The sequence below is a fragment of the Neohortaea acidophila genome (genome assembly GCF_010093505.1).
Source record: "Neohortaea acidophila strain CBS 113389 unplaced genomic scaffold BDY17scaffold_1, whole genome shotgun sequence".
Lineage (NCBI taxonomy): Eukaryota > Fungi > Ascomycota > Dothideomycetes > Mycosphaerellales > Teratosphaeriaceae > Neohortaea > Neohortaea acidophila.
Genome location: NW_022985510.1, coordinates 744,954 through 763,821, shown reverse-complemented (window position 1 = coordinate 763,821; position 18,868 = coordinate 744,954). Strand labels below are relative to the sequence as shown.

The window sequence follows — 18,868 nt, the reverse complement described above, 5'->3', positions numbered from 1 at the left end:
AGGGGTGGAATATGGGGCTCAGTAGCGACATTGTCGTATACACTGCATATCGGAGCTGGGTTAGTGTTGTCCCAGACACGATGTACCTTGACAATACGTGTATGCACATCGTGAACCTGGCTTACCTAAGTAAGGATGCCAGCCGCGCAGCCGAGGCGCCATTGGACTGGAGTCACGAGGAGGCCATCTCGTAAGCAAGGGCGGAGAGGGGTGGCGGGGTGGTGGATGCGGGCGGCAACTCACATTTCTCCTCCGTGCATCTGCATCAGCATCTATCCGGCGCCTTCCCTGTGTATATTGTACCCAGGCTCAGGCTGAGTGCGCGGGCGGAAGTGCACGCATTGGCCGCGCATCATTGGCACTGCATGTTTGCGTAAGAGCTTGCGCTGACAAACTCTGCGTGCCCCACGTGCGGCCCACCAAATCGCACTGACGCTGGCGCCGATGATGAAAGCTACTTCAACAATTCCTTCCAAACCACTCCAATCCCACCTCTTGCGAGCGCTGCACCACCCCCAATCCCAGCGACGCCTTCACAACATCACCCACCACCTCACCACATCTCCCCCCGTCAACATGTCTTCAAAAGAGCCGGTGTAAGTGCCATTGTCCTGCCTTCCTCCACTTCCCGCCGCTCCCGCCTCGAGCAGTATTTTGCCAGGACTCGACTGGCAACATCGCCGTGTCCGTACGAGGGAGAAACAATGCTGACCATGCCCTTCCCTCCACAGCGGCGACTTCGGTCTCATTGGCCTCGCGGTCATGGGCCAGAACCTGATCCTCAACGCCGCCGATCACGGCTTCACCGTCGTTGCCTTCAACCGTACCCTCTCCAAAGTCGATCGCTTCCTTGAGAACGAGGCCAAGGGCAAGAGCATCGTGGGCGCATGGAGTGCCGAAGAATTCCTCTCGAAGCTCAAGAAGCCCCGCCGAATGATGATCCTCGTCCAAGCCGGTCCTGCCGTCGACGCCTTCATCGAGACTCTGTTGAAGGCCGGCGCCGAGACGGGAGACATCATCATTGACGGAGGCAACTCTCACTTCCCGGACACCAACCGCCGCACCAAATACCTCGCCTCCAAGGGCATCCGCTTCGTCGGCGCCGGTGTGTCCGGCGGTGAGGAGGGCGCACGATACGGTCCATCCATCATGCCCGGTGGCAACGAGGAGGCCTGGCCACACATCAAGGATGTCCTGCAGAGCATTTCCGCCAAATCCGACGGCGAGCCCTGCTGCCAATGGGTCGGTGACGAGGGCGCTGGCCACTACGTCAAGATGGTGCACAACGGCATTGAGTATGGTGACATGCAGCTCATCACCGAGGTAAGATGCGCTCTACATTCTCACTCGAACAAATCTAATCACTCGAGTCCGACAACAGGCATACGATATGATGAAGCGTGGCCTCGGCATGAGCGACAAGGAGATGGGCGATGTCTTTGCCAAGTGGAACAAGGGCGTGCTCGACTCTTTCCTCATCGAAATCACCCGCGACATCCTCTACTACAACGACGAGGATGGCACCGCGCTCGTCGAGAAGATCCTCGACTCGGCCGGCCAGAAGGGTACCGGCAAGTGGACCGCCATCAACGCCCTTGACATGGGCCAGCCCGTGACGCTCATCGGTGAGGCCGTGTTCGCCAGATGTTTGTCCTCCTTGAAGGCCGAGCGTATTCGTGCCAGCAAGAAGCTCGCCGGCCCCGAGGTCAAATTCTCCGGCAACAAGCAAGAGGTTCTTGACAACCTTGAGCAGGCTCTCTACGCCTCCAAGATCATTTCATACACCCAGGGTTTCATGTTGATGCAAGCTGTAAGCAATTCGCATCGCGCACGTATCCTCAGAGAAACCCCGCTAACCCCAATTCCAGGCTGCCAAGGAATACGGCTGGAAGCTCCAGAAGCCCGAAATCGCGCTCATGTGGCGCGGAGGGTGCATCATCCGCTCCGTCTTCCTCAAGGATATCACCAAGGCCTACCGCTCCAACCCGGACCTCGAGAACCTGCTCTTCGACGACTTCTTCAACAAGGCCATCCACACCGCGCAGCCCGGCTGGCGCGACATCGTCGCCAAGGCCGCCACCTGGGGTATCCCCACCCCCGCCTTCTCCACCGCGCTCTCCTTCTACGACGGCATCCGCACCAAGGACCTGCCCGCCAACCTGCTCCAGGCCCAGCGCGACTACTTTGGCGCCCACACCTTCCGCATCAAGCCCGAGCACGCGAGCGAAAAGTACCCCGAGGGCAAGGACATTCACGTCAACTGGACCGGGCGTGGTGGCGATGTCTCGGCTTCCACCTACACCGCTTAGACGCGTCTGCTCCGCAGTCCTAGATGAGGGGGAGAGATGGGGGGTGCATTACGTTCAAGAGAGGGTAGGATGCTCCCACATTTTGATAGAGGTTGCTTGCTTCCATTTGGTGTCGTACGTACGAAACAAGAACAGAGTTCCAAAAGTCTCCTTGCGCCTTGCTGTATCATTCCATTGCATTTCATTTCCATCTCATCCCTTGCGTGTGGCACCTTCTCGTGATTTACTCTCTCACCCCTTTCCCACCCTTCCGCGGCTACTCAGCCTCAGCGCACAAACTTCCCGTCCTCCTGCGACGCGTTGATGGCAGCAATGAGCTCCTTGACCGAGTCCCATCCAACACGCCCGCCGCTCTCCTGCTGTATCCCCTCAAGCTTGGCACGAATCGCATCTGCTACCTTCTGGATCCGCCCGCTCTCTCCCTGAAAGCCGAATCGGGACATGCCGTGCGTGACACTGATGCCATCTGCACAGGCGCAACGATACTGTCAGCAAATGGAAGACGCGCTGGAAAAGGAACAGAAGGAAGGAAGGGCAAAACACTCACCAGCCTTGATGTGAACGTGCACATACGCCTCCCAGTCGTGTGACGTGTTATTGTTGGCGATGCCGTTCTTCAGCACGAAGCGGATCTTTTTTAGCGGCGCTTCTGACCCCAGCTGCTCCAGCCAGTGGCGTGAAGCGAGGATCTCGCTGTTATCATTGTTTGGATCGTAATTGTAAAAATAGGGGAAGGGAGGCTGCGGCATAGGGCTGGGCCAGAAGTTGAGGCGGATGTTGAAGCTGATTGTGGTGCACAGGTGCTCGAGGAACTCGGCGCGGAAGGCGCTGCTGAGCTGGGCTACGTTGAGGGGCGTGATGGAGTCGTAGTTGCAGTGGCTGATGGAGGGACCGTGGTTGATGTCGTACTCCGTGTTGGCGATCACGTCGTAGACGGCGTGACGGAGCTCGAGAGGCATGGTCGTGAGGTTGCTCGTGATCTTGGTGTTGGTGTTGGTGTTGCGCGACATGATGATGGCTCTCAGCGGGCGCGTTGGTTAGATCAGGAGTTACAGAGAAGCGCGCGTGGATTGCGATGCTTGAGACGCTGATGGAGATGCTTGAACGCTGATGTGGCTTGATGGAAGATGCGATGCTTGATGGAGGATGCGATGCTTGATGGAGGATGCGATGCTTGATGGAGGATGCGATGCTTGATGGAGGATGCGAGCAGGTATGGATGAACGTAAAGGTTATGGAAAATGGGTGAGGGTGTGGGATGAGATTCGAGAGGATGTTGATAGGCTGAAGAAAAGGGAGGGGAGGAGAAGCCCAAGCCCCACCTACGCGCCAAGGCTGTGACTGCGCTCAGTTGGGAAGGAGCGGGAAAGTGAATTTGATGCCTGAATGTCGTTTGGGGAATGAATGCGATGGGTTTTCTAGAAGTCAGCCACGAAGTCACAGTTCCCCTTTAATACCCATCCGTGGCAGTGACTCGAAGAACAAAGCGATCACTTATGCGTCGAGGAGTCCGTCTTCATACCCTCCATGACCCATTTGCTGTGGTGCTTTGCAAACTCCTCCGCGTCTTTGCCGCTCTTCATCTTGCCCTTCATCTCGAACTTGACAGGAATGTCGACTCCCTTTGCGACCGCTGGGCGCTTCTGGATAGCATGCAACCACTTCTCGATTTCAGGATACGGCGCGGTGTCAATACCTGTCTCCTGTCAGTTTTCAGGCTGCCGGACGGGCTGGGGCTTAGAACGCACCTGCCCACTCGGCCCAATTGACCCACGAGAAGCAACTGATGTCGGCTATGCTGAATTTGCCACCGACGATCCACGCGGGCTGGTCGCCCGAAGATTGCTGTGTCTTCAATCGGTCCTCGAGGACTTGATAGAGCCGTTTGGTCTCGGTCTGGTAACGCTTGATGCCGTATTCGATTTTCTCCGGGGCGTAGCGGTAGAAATGATTGGCTTGCTGTATTTGTGTCAGCAAGATTCACCACTGAATGATGAGGGAGAATTGGTGTAGTGATTACTCCTTGCATGGGTCCAAGCCCCGATTGCATCCACACCATCCACTCTACCGACTCCCAGTACTCATCGCTATCATATGGGAAGCTAATCTTGTGGTCTTTGTCGAATTTTTCACAGAGATAGAGCTGGATCGCCGCACCCTCGAAAATTCTCTTCGACTTGCCTCCGGTCTTGTCTACGATGGCGGGAATACGGCCATTCGCTGTGATTTCGGTCAGCTCTCATCTGTCATTCCTCGGGAGGGGAGTCGTACGGTTGATCTTGAGGAACCAGTCTTCCTTTTGCGTGTTTTTGGAAATGTCGATGTGGTGCGCGGTATATTTGACGCCGAGTTCTTCGAGGGTGACGCTGATTTTGTGGCCATTGGGCGTGCCGTCCGAGTATCTGATTTGATTGTTAGCATCATCGCGCTGAACTAGTACGGAGGAGTAGGCCTGTCTTCTTACAGATCGAGACTGGTTTCTGAACTCATGTTGTCTGGTTTTGATGATTCGAATGAAGCAAGTTGTTGTGGTGGGTAGGGTACAGGGTGGAAGTGAAGTCTTGGAGTTTTGACCCTTCGCCCCTCCATCAACGTCATTTCATCATCATATGCCGTCGCGAGACACGACATCCGCCATCATCATCTACATCGGGGACATACGTCAAGAGCCAGTATTGCGCATCTAACTGGCAGTGCTCTATAGTCGCATGGCCTGCCGTCTCATCCCTCTGGTTTCTTGGAGTGCCTGAAGCGCAAGGTATGTGATGTTGTACCTTGGATGCACTACCGCCAAATGTTCGTCGCCTGTATTTCTGTGTTGAAAATCCCAGGGATGGTCTATAAGCGCACCGGCAATGTCAACAGATTTTGAGTCTCGTCCAGCTGAAGACCATCCCCGAGCGAATCCCACGTGAAGATTGGCTCGCATCCGTATCCGAACTCGAGACTGATTTCGCATTGCAGTGAACAAGGCACAACCTCAGTTCTCAAGACAAAGGCTCAGCCCGTGCCCGTCCGCTACAAAGTCGTCTCTCGCCGATACCCGGTCTACTTCCCGGTACTGCTTGTCCCTCACCACCCCCTCCATCAGCCTTTCCGCGGCCGAGAGTGTCTCATCCGCTCCTCGCCGGAGAGGAAGAATGTGAGACACGTCGAGCTACGGATGTTGAACGGATGGAAATTGGAGATGCTCCCTCGAAGACCCCACTCCCGTCCAACTCTCAATTGGCGTTGTAGACGTGAGGCCCGGCGTTGCACGGCATCGAGTCTCACGCGTGAGTAAGGCGTAATGGACCAATAGCCGGGCGAGTCATGGTCGCGATGTTTGACCAGCATGGAAATGCGGCGCTTACTTGGTACAGTTCCGGCCACAATACGAAAGGGTGTCGATCGTGGTCGTCTCCGAACTCGCCCCAACTGGCCCCGTCAATCTAGGTCTGCACACTGGGATCGCGTGGCGAGTATCGTCGTTTCTTCGACTTGACACCAATCATATTGGGAGGGTGCCCAGACCTCCAATACTGTGTACGGACTCGATCGATGTCTGAGACCTGACCAGACGTGAGCCATCACTCAGGGAGGGACAGCAATAATTACCGAAATGACTACAACACTCTGGTGTCCGCCGGCGTGAGGACTATCCACCACGATCTATTTGAGTTGAACCTTGTGCATGGAACGTGAGAGCGAGAGTGCTGCGCCCCCACCATCTTAATGGAGGAATTATCGACTACTAATCATCACATCATCCTTTATTAGGCTCCGAATCTTGTCGGGGGTGCTGATGAGGCCATGCGAGAAGCCAACGAAACGTGAATTACCTTTGAGTTCAATGGTAATTTCCACGTTGCCGCATTTGACTTTTCCCCGCGTGCATCACCGGGGAAATTTCACAGTTGCAGCCCCCTCGTTATGAGATCCCGTTGGTTCGACATCTCTCCGACACGGCCGTCCGGGGAAACCTGGGCGATCGCATCCGGGGCGTGTCTCCAACGACTCTGCGTCCGGGGAAGCTCCATCATGCTAGCAGACAGCCACACCCCGCATTGGCCTTTCTTCGAGGCCGATCGCACTTTGGATCTGGTCAGCAAATCACGCAAACTCCCGCTCTGCTCCTGCACATCTGCCTTTCCGGGCTAGCTTAGCCTGAATCCTTTCCTCATCCGGAGAATTTCCCCATGCTATTGGCCCGATGCGCAGCCTCGCCGCGGAGCTGCCCACGTTGTCCTCGAAGGTTTCCCCCTCGGTGCCCCAGGTCTCACTCTCACACGACAGTAATGCCTGAGGATATTGCAACTTGCAACGGTTGTAACGAAAGTCTGTCACCACAGCCATACCCACTCACGATGGTGTCAGCAAGCAATGCCCCGGTGTCAGCAAGCAATGTCCCGGCGTTCAGCGGTGAACATATAAGGCATCCCCCGTCCCACGGCCTGGACGAGGTCCACGACTGTTCGTTGTTCCCGAACACGTCCTCACCACACTCTTCGAGGGATCCCCTCGCCCACACTCGTTGACTTCGATTCAATCCACTCGTTAGCAAACATGAAGAATCACGCCATCCTTTTGGCCGCGTTGGTCGCCGCCACCCAGGTCGTGGCACTTCCCCAGCCGGTCCCGGCCGACGTGGAGGTGTACGACTCTCCCGAACGTCGTGCCTTGCTGGCTCGCGGAGGGTGGGGCCATCATCAGCCGCATCATAAGCCGCATCATCATCCGCATCCCCCGCCGTATACAACTTCGACTCCCTCATGGCCGTATACTCAGCCTACTCCTCCACCTCCACCCCCACCACCTCCTCCAGGCCACCGCCCACCTCCTCCGCCTCCACCTCCTCCACCTCCACCGCCGCCTCCACCCCCTCCAGGCCAGCGCCCGCCACCGCCTCCACCGGGACAGGGCCCGCCGCCGCCACCGCCTCCTCCTGGACAAGGCCCCCCACCACCTCCTCCCGGCCAGGGGCCCCCTCCTCCGCCGGGTCAGCAACAGCCCCCTCCACCTCCGCCGGGACATCAACCCCCGAACAATCAGCCCCCGAACAATCAACCTCCGAACAATCAACCCCCGCCGAACCAGCAACCTCCGAACAACCAACCTCCGCCAAACCAGCAACCCCCGAACAACCAACCTCCGAACAATCAACCCCCGAACAACCAACCTCCGCCGAACCAGCAACCCCCAAACAATCAACCCCCGAACAACCAACCCCCGAACAATCAACCTCCGCCAAACCAGCAACCCCCGAACAACCAGCCCCCGAACAACCAGCCTCCGAACCAGCAGCCGCCCCCCCACCAACAGCCACCCCCTAACCAACAACCTCCGCCAAACCAGCAGCCTCCCCCGAATCAGCAGCCTCCGCCAAACCAGCAGCCGCCCCCCAACCAACAGCCACCCCCTAATCAACAACCTCCCCCCAACCAACAGCCACCCCCTAACCAACAACCTCCGCCAAACCAGCAGCCGCCCCCGAATCAGCAGCCTCCGCCAAACCAGCAACCGCCGTCAACCCAGCAACCGGGTTGGAATGGAAGCCAGGGCTCGGACTCTAGCCAAGGATCAGGCTAGAGTGAGAGCCAGGGTGGAAGCCATGGCCATGGCACGTAGCCGCTGAACATGGACGCGACCACTCGCAGGCTGCAAGACGCCAATGCTACGGGGCTCGGCAGTATACGAGAGACTTTCGCTGGCCATATGACAATTGCGTACATAACCCGTTTCATTTGTCATCTGTATCGAATTTGCACGCGCAATAGTCTTTGTAATTAATACATATCAACAATGTCGGCATGTGTTCCACTGCACGTGCTGCTACATTTTCGCTTCAGGGTTCTTTCCTGCTCATCAACTGCTTCGTGCTCGGGGGATTACTAGTCGATCGATGCTTTTCGATATATTTCGCAAGCTCCACATTACAACTGATGGAAAGCATTGGCCTCGTCATCATCGCACACGGACTATTGTCCGTAAGGCTATATCTCTTCTACCCCCGCAAAGGGCAAGCCGGCTAGTCGAGACGGCGAGGCTGACGAGTCAAAACATTCCGTCCGGGAGCTTAACAATCACCAAATCGGTCACATTTTCTAAGTGAAATCATCGCAGAATCAATGGCACAGTGAGATCGGACGTTGAGATACACGCGACACTTATATCTCGACTGCGAGAGCCTTGTACTGAAGGCGTTCGGGAAGGTCACCACGCCAAGGATTGATTGATTGATTGATTCATCAGTCAATCACATGGGAATGGAGAAATCGAATCTCGAGGGCAAATGGCCTTGGCGAGTGCATTTTGAACTGTTTTGAGAGCAACGAATCGAGTCGAGGGAAGTGGAAGTGGGTCCTGATGGAAGGCGCAGTGCGAGAATAGAGTCGGCAGGAACTGTCCCCAACCGCGATGTGCGGGAAGCTGCAAGTTTTATAGAACTCGATGCGCGGAAAGTACCACACTCGAGGGGCGAATTCCAGTTGAACAACGTCCATACCATTCCTTGCGCACGACTCCACTCGTCTGGTGAACTCCCACACCTTTTGCTGTCCTACCTGCACTCCTGCCGTCACGAACTCAGAAGCCAGACCACATTATCTCCACACCCTCCGCTACAATGACGACACCCAGCGAGCAGATCGAGCCCATTGTCCGGTTGGTGGTGGCATCTCTACTGCAAAATGCTCCACCCGGCCCACTGGGTATACCTCGACCGAAGGCGATCAGACGACAAATCGCCAGCACTCCTGGGCATGAACACCTTACCCCTAATATCGAGCAACGGGCAGTCAACAAGATCCAGATGTGCCTGAAAGCCCTGGGCTCTGAGCCGCCCCCGTCGCCGCTAGAAGCGACAGCGTGGGAAATGTTCAATCGAGCTGCGAGAAATGCTGATTTTGGTATCGTGCGAGCAATGGACTTCCTTCGCTGTACGCTCGAGCAGATACCACGCGATGACGACCTCGCGGCTAATCCACTACACAGGCAAAGACGATGAGAGACTCGCGCACTTCAACTGGACACAAGTGGCCATGCTACTCCCCGGAAATCAACTCAATTCCCGGGTAATGCACACCATTTTGGATGCGTATGCCCGCCCCCGTCCAGATATCCACATCTTGCCCGATGGCCCCCTCCCGCCCCCATCCGAAGTACGTGAGCAGATGTCCAAAATCGGCGCGACCGAGGTCTAGGTGGCCAGGTTCAACCACGATCGCTGGACCTTTGCTGCTCTTCATCTACATCAAAACACTGCTCGCACATGGAGAGCATTTCACGGCACGGACATGGACACCATTACGGACTGGTTCTGCCAGCTAGGATGTGACATCGTATCGAGTGGACGCTTCGGTGGTGTCGAGCCCCAGGACACTGGCATACTGTCACTGGCCCTCGCCGTGGAGGAGGCCGCGGGCCAGCAGTGCTTTGTAGATGGCCCGATTGATTTCGATTCACTACGCAACTTGATTGTGGACGATACGTGGTTGGCATCACGTCAGAATGAAGTCCAGGAGCGTCAACAAAAGCGGCGACTTGCAGACCGCAGCGAAAATGATGTTGATGGTGGGGGGAGATCCATGAAAAGAGAAAGAGCCGATGAGCATGACATCGACGGCGGAGGGGAGTGGCTTTGTCAATAAAGGTAGTGGGCAGCGGAGAGAGGCTTTGTCAATAAAGGTAGTGGGCAGCGGAGAGAGTACAATAGATTTGGCCATCAGGCTTCACCCGTAGCCAACTCGGCCTCACTCGCGTTCGTGTTGGACGAACGAGGGGCCAAATGGATGGCGACGAAATGGAAAGCAATATCCACTCTAGCGAGATGATGCAGGACTACCCGCCATCGACTTTCTCGAAGGCGCGTTCGTCGTCCGTCTCAGCAACAGGCGCGTATGCAGATTCTGTAGATCGCCACCACAGTAGTCTCCTCCGGATGGTATCTGTGCGCCACACTACCAGTACACAGCATGTGAACAGCAGTCCGGACATCACAGCCACCATCACCAGCGACGGCCAGGTTGGCGGGGATGTCGAGGAATGCTTTTGAATCCATTGCGCCCTTTCCGTCGCTGACAGACTCTCCACTTCGGCTGGCAGTGTCGTCTGCACGACGTTTGATCTTCCAATCTCCACCCCGTCAAGGTCCATAGCTACGACAACGACATGCTCCGCGAACCCCTGAAAGGAAATGGCAGTCTCAAAGCCTTGACGCGCGACAGAGGCAATCGGGTCGAGAAAATTGCCGGCCGCGTCGGTACGCAGCAGGCGCCAGGTCGTGACCTCCGTTGCACCATTCCAACTCACGTGAACCAAGGTTGTCAGGTGATTCGGATCCGTAATCGTCATGTGATCCCGCTTGGTCAACTTCAGGAAGCCGTGTTCCAATGTCGTCAGGCGTTCGAGCACCGTCGTCGTGGCGACGGAGAGAACGTCTGGCGGCCGTGATGGTCGACCCACCCATGGCGACTTGAACGCACGGTAGGTATTGGCGCCGGCCATCCGCGCGCGTGCTTTCATCAGGAGCCGGCCATCAAAGCTGTGCTCGGACAAGGTCATGGAGATCACCCAACACGTGAATACATTGCCGTTTTCCAACAAGGAAACACTGCCTCGGGCCGCTGTAGTGCTGCCGTCTGGATGCTCATATCGTCCAGCTAGCTGCACGGTCATGGGCTGCACATCCGTGCGCAAGGCGAGGACCAGACTGGAGGAAGACGGGCTGCTGGGCCAACTCCCGGGACTCTCGTCGGAGCCGGCGGCGTTGTTGAAGAGTGAGATCCACGTCCACGGACCACTCGTGCCTCGAAACTTGGCGTGATGCTGCCGTGTAAAGTTGGCGCCCATGTCGAGGGATTGGAAGTCGCTTTGGCGCCCGCCGAGTCGCCATACAATCGAGCCATCCACGTGCGAGATTTTGTAGATGGTATCGGTGTGTCTGGCGGAGAGGAGGTAATCACCATCGTCGAATCGGTCGACGGAATTCAGGTGAAGGATGTCGAACCCATTCTCGCACATTGCTTCCCAGGTGTCGTCTTTCTGATTGCTCTCCGCGAGATCGATGTGGCCCTTGGCGTTCCATTCAAAGACGTTTCTTCCGGTGGCAAGGTCCACCTCCCTGAATCCTTGCCACATAATATCACACGGTCCTTCATAGGAGTGGAGTATGACTGGGTCGTCCCCACCCTGCGTTTGGTGCGTCAACATGAGGGCGCGCTCTCCATCGTTTAGGATGGTCAAATCGTGCATGTTGTAATTGCCCTCGGCGTCGGCCATGGCAATGGTTTCGTAGAGATCGTACGAATCGTCGAGGATGTGACCTGCGTGGTCGTCGCTGTATGGCGAGTGGGCACGCGGCTTGGCTTCCAGCGTCGTGTTACGCGCCATGAAGGTGAGCATTGGCTTTCCTGCCACCTGCTGAACTTGGAGGTCGAAGGCATTCCGATTCTGTATCATCGAGCCGCCGCTCCAGATCAGGCCGCCGGTAGAGTCGTAGATCTGGGGCCCCATCCACGGGAGGCGCTCGTGGACCTCCACGCTTTTATATGGTGACACGAACCAATATCCCGGAGCCAAAGCTTCTTCATCGTATACCGCCCGCTCCCATTGAAGCGCGACGATGTCAGGGCGGGAGACAAATGTGACGGTGCCGTAGTCGTCGCCGCTGTCGCCTATGGCATTGTCGCGGCGACTGGTTGGCTGGGCGCGGGCAAAAGAGGCCAGGGAAATCAGTTGTAGAACCAGCAATGACTGAGGAATGAGATAACGCCCCATAGTTGGCGCTCAGCAACAGAAACGACAGATGGGTACTCATGCGAATGCCACACGGCATTTTGATCTTATGATATGGATCGGGGGCACGTCGATACATGTAGGCCAAGACGCCCACAAGGAAGACGGGCTTGGGGGTCGCCCCAGTCACGAAACCTTACGCAGATGTCCGCGTGTTGCAGCCAGGGAGCTGCAGTCGGTTCACCACGGATTCGCATCCTGTACAGGGTATGTCTTCTCCAAACCAGACGGAACGTAGTCTCCGTATCGCAGGATGCTTGGTAACAAGTGGGACGCCATGCCCCAAGATGCGCTACCAATCTCCAGGGGCGTGGCGCGGTTAGCGAGACGTGTGCTCCGGAAAAGCGGCACGAGGCAAGGCTCAGGGGCTCATCATTACTTCACGTACCGTACACACAGCAGTGTACCCTTAGAAGGAAGCATGGTGTGAATTTACCGTACTCTTGTCGAGATTGTACCCCGACTGACCCTGTTCCAACCACGCTGGGGGGTGAGAGCGTCAGCGTAGCGTTCCAAGGGGAATTTCAGGTCCAACTGACGATATTGCAGACATCATCGCCGACCACACATCATCGCTCCCTGCTCGCGATCGATTTATTCTCGCAGAGAGTAGGCTTCAGTCTGTAAACCTCACTAACGGGTTGTAAGTCTTACCAAAGTCATCTGTTCCAAAGAATCAAGGAGGAAAAGTAAGAAGTGATTGATGGTTGTATCTCACATGTGCAGCCTCAGCCTGATTCCCCGCATGGCTGACCCCGGAAAGCTTACGTAATTCATGAGTCAAGCTCGACCGCATTTGAGGACTATCGCCACGCGCCTGACCCGGTGCTGCCCTCTTTCATCCCTCCACTTTGCATCATGTCTTGAGCACACATCACACGTGTACTTTCCAAGCTAACTACGTGTCATATAGATACAAAATCTCGCGCGGCCTCCCCCATGTCGTCCTCTCTCACCGGGCTGCACCCGCGTCAAGTATCCAGAAGTGCAACACACTCTCCGCTCCACCAGCACTAGCACTAGCGGGACGTGGCATGGTGGCACTGCACCAGCCTGACGGCCCAAGATGACCAACATGATGACTTCGCGCGTGCTCTCGCGCTTCCTTCCCGTGGCCGAGGGCGATGTCTCCGTCTTCGAAACACTGCGGAACGAGCCACATCGACACCTAGACGTAGAATCCCAAAGAGCACCTACATCCGACGGCGCCTTTCGCGACTACGATGATGACCCAGAACACATGTTCTTCGAGGGTGCAAACGATGATGTCCACCTCAGCCCCGACGCACGAGCTTCCATGCAATCCTCCCCCACCTTAGACCGCATCCGACCGAAGTGGCTAGAAGATACGAGGAACAGACGGATAGAAGAGGATGAGGATGTCCCGGATTCTTTGTTGCTCGACCCAAACACCCATCCGCCGAGCAGTCGAGCTTCCTCTCGCCCTACAAAAAATCTCGCACAAGCAAGAGTTGAGGCTCAGTGGAAGGCTGCGCAAGACCAGCACGGCTTGCATTCCACCCCCACAGCACGGCAAATGATATCGATGGCTCCTCGTTCTACGCCCGACTATGCTCCTCCACTGCAAGTCGACCCTCAAGCACAGGCCATGTGGATGTACACCAACGCCAACAACCTGGACGCTTTCTTACTGGAAGTGTATCAGTACTACGTCGAGCATGGCGTCTGGTCGATCTTGCTCTCCCGCACAATCAGTCTCCTGACGGAGTTGTTTGTCTTCACTTTCGCCATGTTCTTGACCACCTGCATCGACTATTCGAAAATCCCCAGCAGCAAGTCTACCGCAGAAGTGACGATACCGAAATGCATGTCTCAGGCCTCCTGGCTGAAGAACGCGGCCTTGTTCTTCTTCGTCATGTACTGGCTGAGCCGCCTGGTCCAGTTCGCCTCATCCACACGCAGGCTATTCCACATGCACAACTTCTTTCTACACGTTCTCGGCATCAGCGATCAAGACATGCAGACGGTATCCTGGGTGCGTGTGGTGGAAGGCCTCGTGAAGGTGCAACATGCCAACATCGCCACCGCCGATCCTCCCCCGAAAGTCAGAGAGTTCTTGAAATACAATCAACCCCAGCAACGCATCAATGCAGAGAGTGTTGCGAACAGGCTGATGCGCAAAGACAACTACTACGTTGCCATGTACAACAAGGACATCTTCGACTTCACCCTTCCTCTACCATTCGTGGGCAGCCGGCAATTCTATTCCAAAAGCCTGGAATGGTGCATCGATTTCTGCCTGACCAACTTCATCTTCGATGAGCAGGGCAGCATTCGCCCCTTCTGTCTGGACGTCAAGAACCGCCGAGTGCTCATCGATGCTTTGCGTAGGCGACTGCATTTCGCCGCGCTGACCAGCGTCCTCATCGCACCCTTCAACATCCTTCGCTTCTGCATCCTGTACTTCTTCCGCTACTACACCGAGTTTACCAAAAACTACTCTCGCATCAGCGCTCGCAGCTTTACCCCTTTCGCCGAGTGGAAGATTCGCGAATTCAATGAATTGGAGCACCTCTTTCAGCGCCGTCTCCGGCAAGCTTATCCATTCGCGAACGACTATCTCAAACAGTTCCCCAAAGACAAGACCGATCAAGCTTGTCGATTCGTTGCTTTGGTCAGCGGCGCCATCGCTGCCGTACTGACTCTTCTCTCCCTCTGGGATCCCGAACTCTTTCTCGGTTTCGAGGTCACGCCCGGCCGTACAGCCTTCTTCTGGCTCACCATCATGATCGGCGTCTTCACCGCGGCAAACGGCGCCCTGCCGGATGAGAACGAAGTCCATGACCCCGTCCTGCACCTTAAAGAGGTGCTCATGTTCACGCACTACATGCCCGCACACTGGAAGAACCGGCTGCACAGCAACGAAGTCCGCGCCGAATTCTCCGCCATGTACCAGATGAAAGTCCTCATTTTCGTCGAGGAGATTCTCAGCCTAATCGTCGCGCCGTGGATCCTCCTGCGCAACGCGACCACGCGCTGCGAGCGCATCATCGACTTCTTCCGCGAGCAGACGGTGCACGTCAACGGCATCGGCTACCAGTGCAACTTCGCGGTCTTTGGCTTCAAAAAGGATTTGAATGCCGAGGATCCGACGGCGGTGCTGAATGAGCCGGATGGACTGCGGGACGATTACTACGGGCTGAAAGACGACAAGATGGCGGCGTCGGTGCAGAATTTCATGCAGTACTACAGCCACTTCTCACACCGGCAGGGCGTGCGTAGACCGCAGGGTTGGCATCCGCCGCCTGCCTGGCCGCCGATGCTGGCTGCTGAGGATGCCGGTGAGGATCCGCAGGGAGGGAAAGTGGGCGAACGATCGACGATTCAGCACACTGGCTCTGACCGAAAACATGGCGCTCGAGCCGCAGAGCGCACGGCACCGTCCACGATGCGATCTCCCACGCGGCAGCGAGGCGCCGGCGGCAGTGCTGGCAAGGGCATGACGGAGAGCAGACTGATGGCGCAGGACAGTGAGCTCGACGACTTCGCCAAGGACGCTGGGCCAGATCGATTCGACAGTGATCCCGACGAGGGCGCTGATGAGGGCAATATCACGGATAGGAATGCGGGCGTTTTGGGCATGTTGTATCAGTTTTCCAAGGCGCAGACGGAGAAGGGGACGGGGATCAATATCTGAGCTGGAAGGCTGGCACACGCATGCATTTCTGGTATGATGGTATGAATGGACGAATTGGCATTGGGACAATAGAGGGAGTTTGGGGAGGTTCATTTCGGTTTATCCAGGGGAAGGCATTGGCTGTCGTCAGTGAGCGCTGGCCCAGGCTTGGAGTTCACTCATAAGTGATCGAGCGAGAGCAGTTTTCAGACAATCGGAGATGAGTCCGTCTGCATCTACTCAATTCGTGACGTGCATACACGTATGCTTCCCCTCATGTCCCTCCAATGCACCCTTGACGGTCATCAGATCCTGTGGCGTGATGAAGGGGAAGTGATGCAACGTCAATCAACAAGGCTGTGCAGTGCGCCGCTAAACAGTCGCAGCCTCTTCACTACTCAGTCCTGCGTATCATTCGGATACGTGACCTGTTCACCTACCCCGCCCTCCTCCGTGCGTGAGTTATAAGATAGACTCGCCCGTCGCATACTTGCAACACTCACCAACGTATACGTTGCACGCTCTCACCAACAATGCCCGCCTCCAGCCAAACATCGCCCCTCTTCACCCTCCCGCTCGAGGTCCGACAACTAATCTACTCCTACATCTACAACGGGAGCATGGAACTCACCTTCACAGTCCAGAAAGGAACTCAGATCTGGAAAGGTCCGGCGTGCTGTAGCGACCCCGAAGCCCTCGCCCTGCTGGTGACCTGCCGCGCTCTCTACCGCGAAGTCCTCCCCTTCGTCTACGCGCCCCATCGCTTCCACATTGCCATTCACGGCCGGGCTGACCGCCAACGCGGGGTAGCCTTTTACGCTGGACCCCTGGACCGCACGAACACATTGCTACGCAGCATTCGCACGCTGGAGATTGCTTTGCATGTGGGGGCTGATGGGCATGTGGATGTTGTGCTGCGGAAGTTGAGGGTGTTGGCTGCTGCGCTCGGGGAGGAGGGGGAGGAAGGAGCGGCGCTGTTGAAGACGTGGAGAGTTGCAGTTACGGTTGGTGAGCCTGTCACACGGCAATTCGTGGCGGGTCGGATTGCGGAGGTGGTGAAGCAGCTCGATGAGGAGGAGAAGAAGGAGGCGAAAGGGGGCGGGGTCGACTTGTTCAGAAGAATGCTGGTGAAGATGGAGATAGAGACCTACCCTTGCCCTGTAACCAAGGAAGGTGTAAAAAGCCATCGTGCAAGTGTTGGCAGTAGTTTCAAGCAATCCGGAGAAATTCAAAGTCCGACAATAGCAAACGAGTTCATTCATTTCATTTCATGGCGTGCGTATGCTTCATCTAATGCCCCTCCAATGCATCCTTGACAGTCATGCTCCGCTGACAATCGGCAAATATGCGCGCTTGCTTCGCAATCTCCCCCAATCGACCAATGACCATTGCATTCCCCTTCGTAAAGCCATAAATCGCGTAGGGAATCCCGACTTCCTCGCAAAACTCCCGCACCATGCCTTGACCCTTGCGCAGGTTGTGGCGAGGCACGCGAGGGAAGAGGTGATGCACAGCCTGGAACTGCAGGCCGCCGTGCACAAAGTCCAGCCAGGGCGGGCAGTCGACGTCCATGGTGGTGCGCAGCATGCGCTGGGGGAAGGACTCCGCGACGCCGAGGTCGGAGGTGGACATGGCGAAGTGGGAGAGGGTGATTTGCACGTGCACGGGCATGGTGATCATGTGGCTGAGCAGGATGAAGCCGACGCGCTGCCCGGCGGTGGGAATGGATTTGTAGCATACTAGATATCCAAACCAGTACCAGAAGAAGAGCTGGCCGGCGACTTCGAGGTAGCGGTGCCACCATGCGGGGCCCTTGCGTGGCCCTTGGCCGAGGAAGATGTATTGCCAGCTGAGGACGTAGAGGTTGAAGCGACCGAAGAGGAGGATGGGGTAGTAGAGGAAGTGTTGGTAGCGGAGGGTGAATCTAGCAAAGGCGTCGTAGGTCATGATACGGTCGTAGTAGGTGCTGCGGAGGCTTTCGAAAAAGCGGGGCGAGATGGCGAAGAAGGGCATGTGTTGAATGTCGGGGTCGTGTTCGGCGGAGTTGGTGACGATGTGGTGGACGTTGTGGTTGCGCTTCCACCAGCACACGCTCAGGCCGCCGATGAAGTCGGAAATGAGGATGCCGATGCAGGTGTCGATGTGGAAGTTGTGGGTGATGCCCATATGTCCCGCATCATGGACGGTGAAGACGAGTTGATGCCATAGAAGGCCCAAGCAAATTGCGGAGAGGGAGAAGGATTGTTGGCGTAGGAAGTAGTATGATAAGAGGGCGAGGGTGGCGTATCGCATGAATTCATAGAGGTATGCGGTGTAGTTGCAGTTGTAGAGGCCGGCTGCTCGTATCCGGTCGTCCAACTGGCGGTATTTCTCAATGATTGATTGTTGGGTGAGAGGATCGAGGCTAGGGAAGATTTCAATGTCGCGTTGCGTTGGATCCGTTGCTAATTGTGAATCCTTTTCGTTCGGCAATGCAGATGGATCAAGCTCAAGAGTATCCAGGGAGGTTGCAGACGACTCGCTTGCAGTTCTCGGTCTGGGGTTGCGCCTTTTCAGCGAGGTTGTTGGGCGCTCTGCCGGGTCGAAGAGTGGCGAAGGTTCTTGTGAGTGCTCTTCTTCAGACGAGTCATGGTCGACATGTGTAATATCTCCATTCTCTTCTGCTGTCTCGGATCCTTCATCAAGCTGGGAGACAGTGCCGCCCTGGATAGGAGGCACAAAGTCCTTCCATTGTCCTTCCACTCGCCCAATCTGGTATCGATGCATGAAGTGCTGAGTTTCGGCAGAGTGGAATGCCCTGACTTCGTTGGTGGCGTCGCGTCCGACCATGTGCAGGATTGCCTTGTCGCCACCGGGGTGGAAAGGCAGCCAGGCGTCGACCTTGAGCACTCTTCCCTCGACGATTACCACCTTTCTCCCCTCTGCGATGAGCCTGGCTATCTGTCCGCGGGTGATGACCGCCTCCCGCTGGCGGGTTCGGTTTGGTGCTGTTGTGGCCATGAAAAACGTCGGCGCCGTGTTCAATAGCTGCGTAGGAAAGGAGAGGCGGAGGCGAGTTGTCAGGAAACTCTTTCGCTGACATTAAGGGAAGGAGTTGGACCCTTGGAACGCGAGCCCCACACGCTCGACACACGGACCACCGGGGCTG

General features: G+C 56.4%; 9 protein-coding genes across 9 annotated transcripts; 5 read left to right on the top strand and 4 right to left on the bottom strand.

Annotated features, from left to right (window-relative positions):
• Positions 1 to 508: 508 nt before the first annotated feature.
• BDY17DRAFT_8842 (6-phosphogluconate dehydrogenase) lies at positions 509 to 2,442 on the top strand. Its single transcript, XM_033738797.1, has 4 exons — positions 509 to 596; positions 662 to 1,323; positions 1,382 to 1,810; positions 1,869 to 2,442. The coding sequence occupies exons 2-4, from the start codon at positions 763 to 765 to the stop codon at positions 2,307 to 2,309; spliced, it is 1,431 nt and encodes a 476-aa protein (XP_033593883.1). The 5' UTR covers positions 509 to 596; positions 662 to 762; the 3' UTR covers positions 2,310 to 2,442.
• Positions 2,443 to 2,575: 133 nt separating this feature from the next.
• BDY17DRAFT_306706 (uncharacterized protein) lies at positions 2,576 to 3,319 on the bottom strand (the record flags this gene model as incomplete). The annotated part of the gene is made up of 2 exons (XM_033735047.1): positions 2,576 to 2,775; positions 2,857 to 3,319. The coding sequence occupies 2 exons, from the start codon at positions 3,317 to 3,319 to the stop codon at positions 2,576 to 2,578; spliced, it is 663 nt and encodes a 220-aa protein (XP_033593882.1).
• A 119-nt stretch (positions 3,320 to 3,438) lies between these two features.
• On the bottom strand, positions 3,439 to 4,884 carry BDY17DRAFT_288715 (glutathione S-transferase GstA). The gene is made up of 5 exons (XM_033732237.1): positions 4,774 to 4,884; positions 4,581 to 4,711; positions 4,330 to 4,529; positions 4,058 to 4,268; positions 3,439 to 4,005 (listed from the first exon to the last, which is right to left on the bottom strand). Exons 1-5 carry the CDS (start codon positions 4,797 to 4,799, stop codon positions 3,800 to 3,802), a joined length of 774 nt encoding a protein of 257 aa, XP_033593881.1. The 5' UTR covers positions 4,800 to 4,884; the 3' UTR covers positions 3,439 to 3,799.
• A 1,970-nt stretch (positions 4,885 to 6,854) lies between these two features.
• BDY17DRAFT_306704 (uncharacterized protein) lies at positions 6,855 to 7,877 on the top strand (the record flags this gene model as incomplete). Its single annotated transcript, XM_033735046.1, has 1 exon — positions 6,855 to 7,877. The coding sequence occupies one exon, from the start codon at positions 6,855 to 6,857 to the stop codon at positions 7,875 to 7,877; it is 1,023 nt and encodes a 340-aa protein (XP_033593880.1).
• A 1,036-nt stretch (positions 7,878 to 8,913) lies between these two features.
• On the top strand, positions 8,914 to 9,490 carry BDY17DRAFT_319861 (uncharacterized protein; the record flags this gene model as incomplete). The annotated part of the gene is made up of 2 exons (XM_033736353.1): positions 8,914 to 9,226; positions 9,282 to 9,490. The coding sequence occupies 2 exons, from the start codon at positions 8,914 to 8,916 to the stop codon at positions 9,488 to 9,490; spliced, it is 522 nt and encodes a 173-aa protein (XP_033593879.1).
• Positions 9,491 to 9,973: 483 nt separating this feature from the next.
• Positions 9,974 to 12,135, bottom strand: BDY17DRAFT_288705 (ASST-domain-containing protein). The gene has a single exon (XM_033732236.1). The coding sequence runs from the start codon at positions 12,063 to 12,065 to the stop codon at positions 10,128 to 10,130; it is 1,938 nt and encodes a 645-aa protein (XP_033593878.1). The 5' UTR covers positions 12,066 to 12,135; the 3' UTR covers positions 9,974 to 10,127.
• Positions 12,136 to 13,149: 1,014 nt separating this feature from the next.
• BDY17DRAFT_319859 (autophagy protein Apg9-domain-containing protein) lies at positions 13,150 to 15,741 on the top strand (the record flags this gene model as incomplete). Its single annotated transcript, XM_033736352.1, has 1 exon — positions 13,150 to 15,741. The coding sequence occupies one exon, from the start codon at positions 13,150 to 13,152 to the stop codon at positions 15,739 to 15,741; it is 2,592 nt and encodes an 863-aa protein (XP_033593877.1).
• A 512-nt stretch (positions 15,742 to 16,253) lies between these two features.
• On the top strand, positions 16,254 to 16,899 carry BDY17DRAFT_319858 (uncharacterized protein; the record flags this gene model as incomplete). The annotated part of the gene is made up of 2 exons (XM_033736351.1): positions 16,254 to 16,831; positions 16,890 to 16,899. 2 exons carry the CDS (start codon positions 16,254 to 16,256, stop codon positions 16,897 to 16,899), a joined length of 588 nt encoding a protein of 195 aa, XP_033593876.1.
• Positions 16,900 to 16,969: 70 nt separating this feature from the next.
• BDY17DRAFT_288700 (fatty acid desaturase-domain-containing protein) lies at positions 16,970 to 18,782 on the bottom strand. Its single transcript, XM_033732235.1, has one exon. It carries the CDS (start codon positions 18,718 to 18,720, stop codon positions 17,011 to 17,013), a length of 1,710 nt encoding a protein of 569 aa, XP_033593875.1. The 5' UTR covers positions 18,721 to 18,782; the 3' UTR covers positions 16,970 to 17,010.
• Between the last annotated feature and the right edge of the window lie 86 nt (positions 18,783 to 18,868).

What these genes read in the sequence shown, in the direction of transcription:
- BDY17DRAFT_288705 (XM_033732236.1), bottom strand. Translation starts at nt 12,065, where the DNA reads ATGGGGCGTTATCTCATTCCTCAGTCATTGCTGGTTCTACAACTGATT.
- BDY17DRAFT_8842 (XM_033738797.1), top strand. Translation starts at nt 763, where the DNA reads ATGGGCCAGAACCTGATCCTCAACGCCGCCGATCACGGCTTCACCGTC. An exon ending in ACATGCAGCTCATCACCGAG is followed by an intron (nt 1,324 to 1,381) that starts GTAAGATGCGCT and finishes GTCCGACAACAG; the next exon opens with GCATACGATATGATGAAGCG. An exon ending in GTTTCATGTTGATGCAAGCT is followed by an intron (nt 1,811 to 1,868) that starts GTAAGCAATTCG and finishes CCCCAATTCCAG; the next exon opens with GCTGCCAAGGAATACGGCTG.
- BDY17DRAFT_288715 (XM_033732237.1), bottom strand. Translation starts at nt 4,799, where the DNA reads ATGAGTTCAGAAACCAGTCTCGATCT. An exon ending in TCAGAAACCAGTCTCGATCT is followed by an intron (nt 4,712 to 4,773) that starts GTAAGAAGACAG and finishes CAATCAAATCAG; the next exon opens with ATACTCGGACGGCACGCCCA. An exon ending in CAATTGGGCCGAGTGGGCAG is followed by an intron (nt 4,006 to 4,057) that starts GTGCGTTCTAAG and finishes GACAGGAGACAG; the next exon opens with GTATTGACACCGCGCCGTAT.
- BDY17DRAFT_288700 (XM_033732235.1), bottom strand. Translation starts at nt 18,720, where the DNA reads ATGGCCACAACAGCACCAAACCGAACCCGCCAGCGGGAGGCGGTCATC.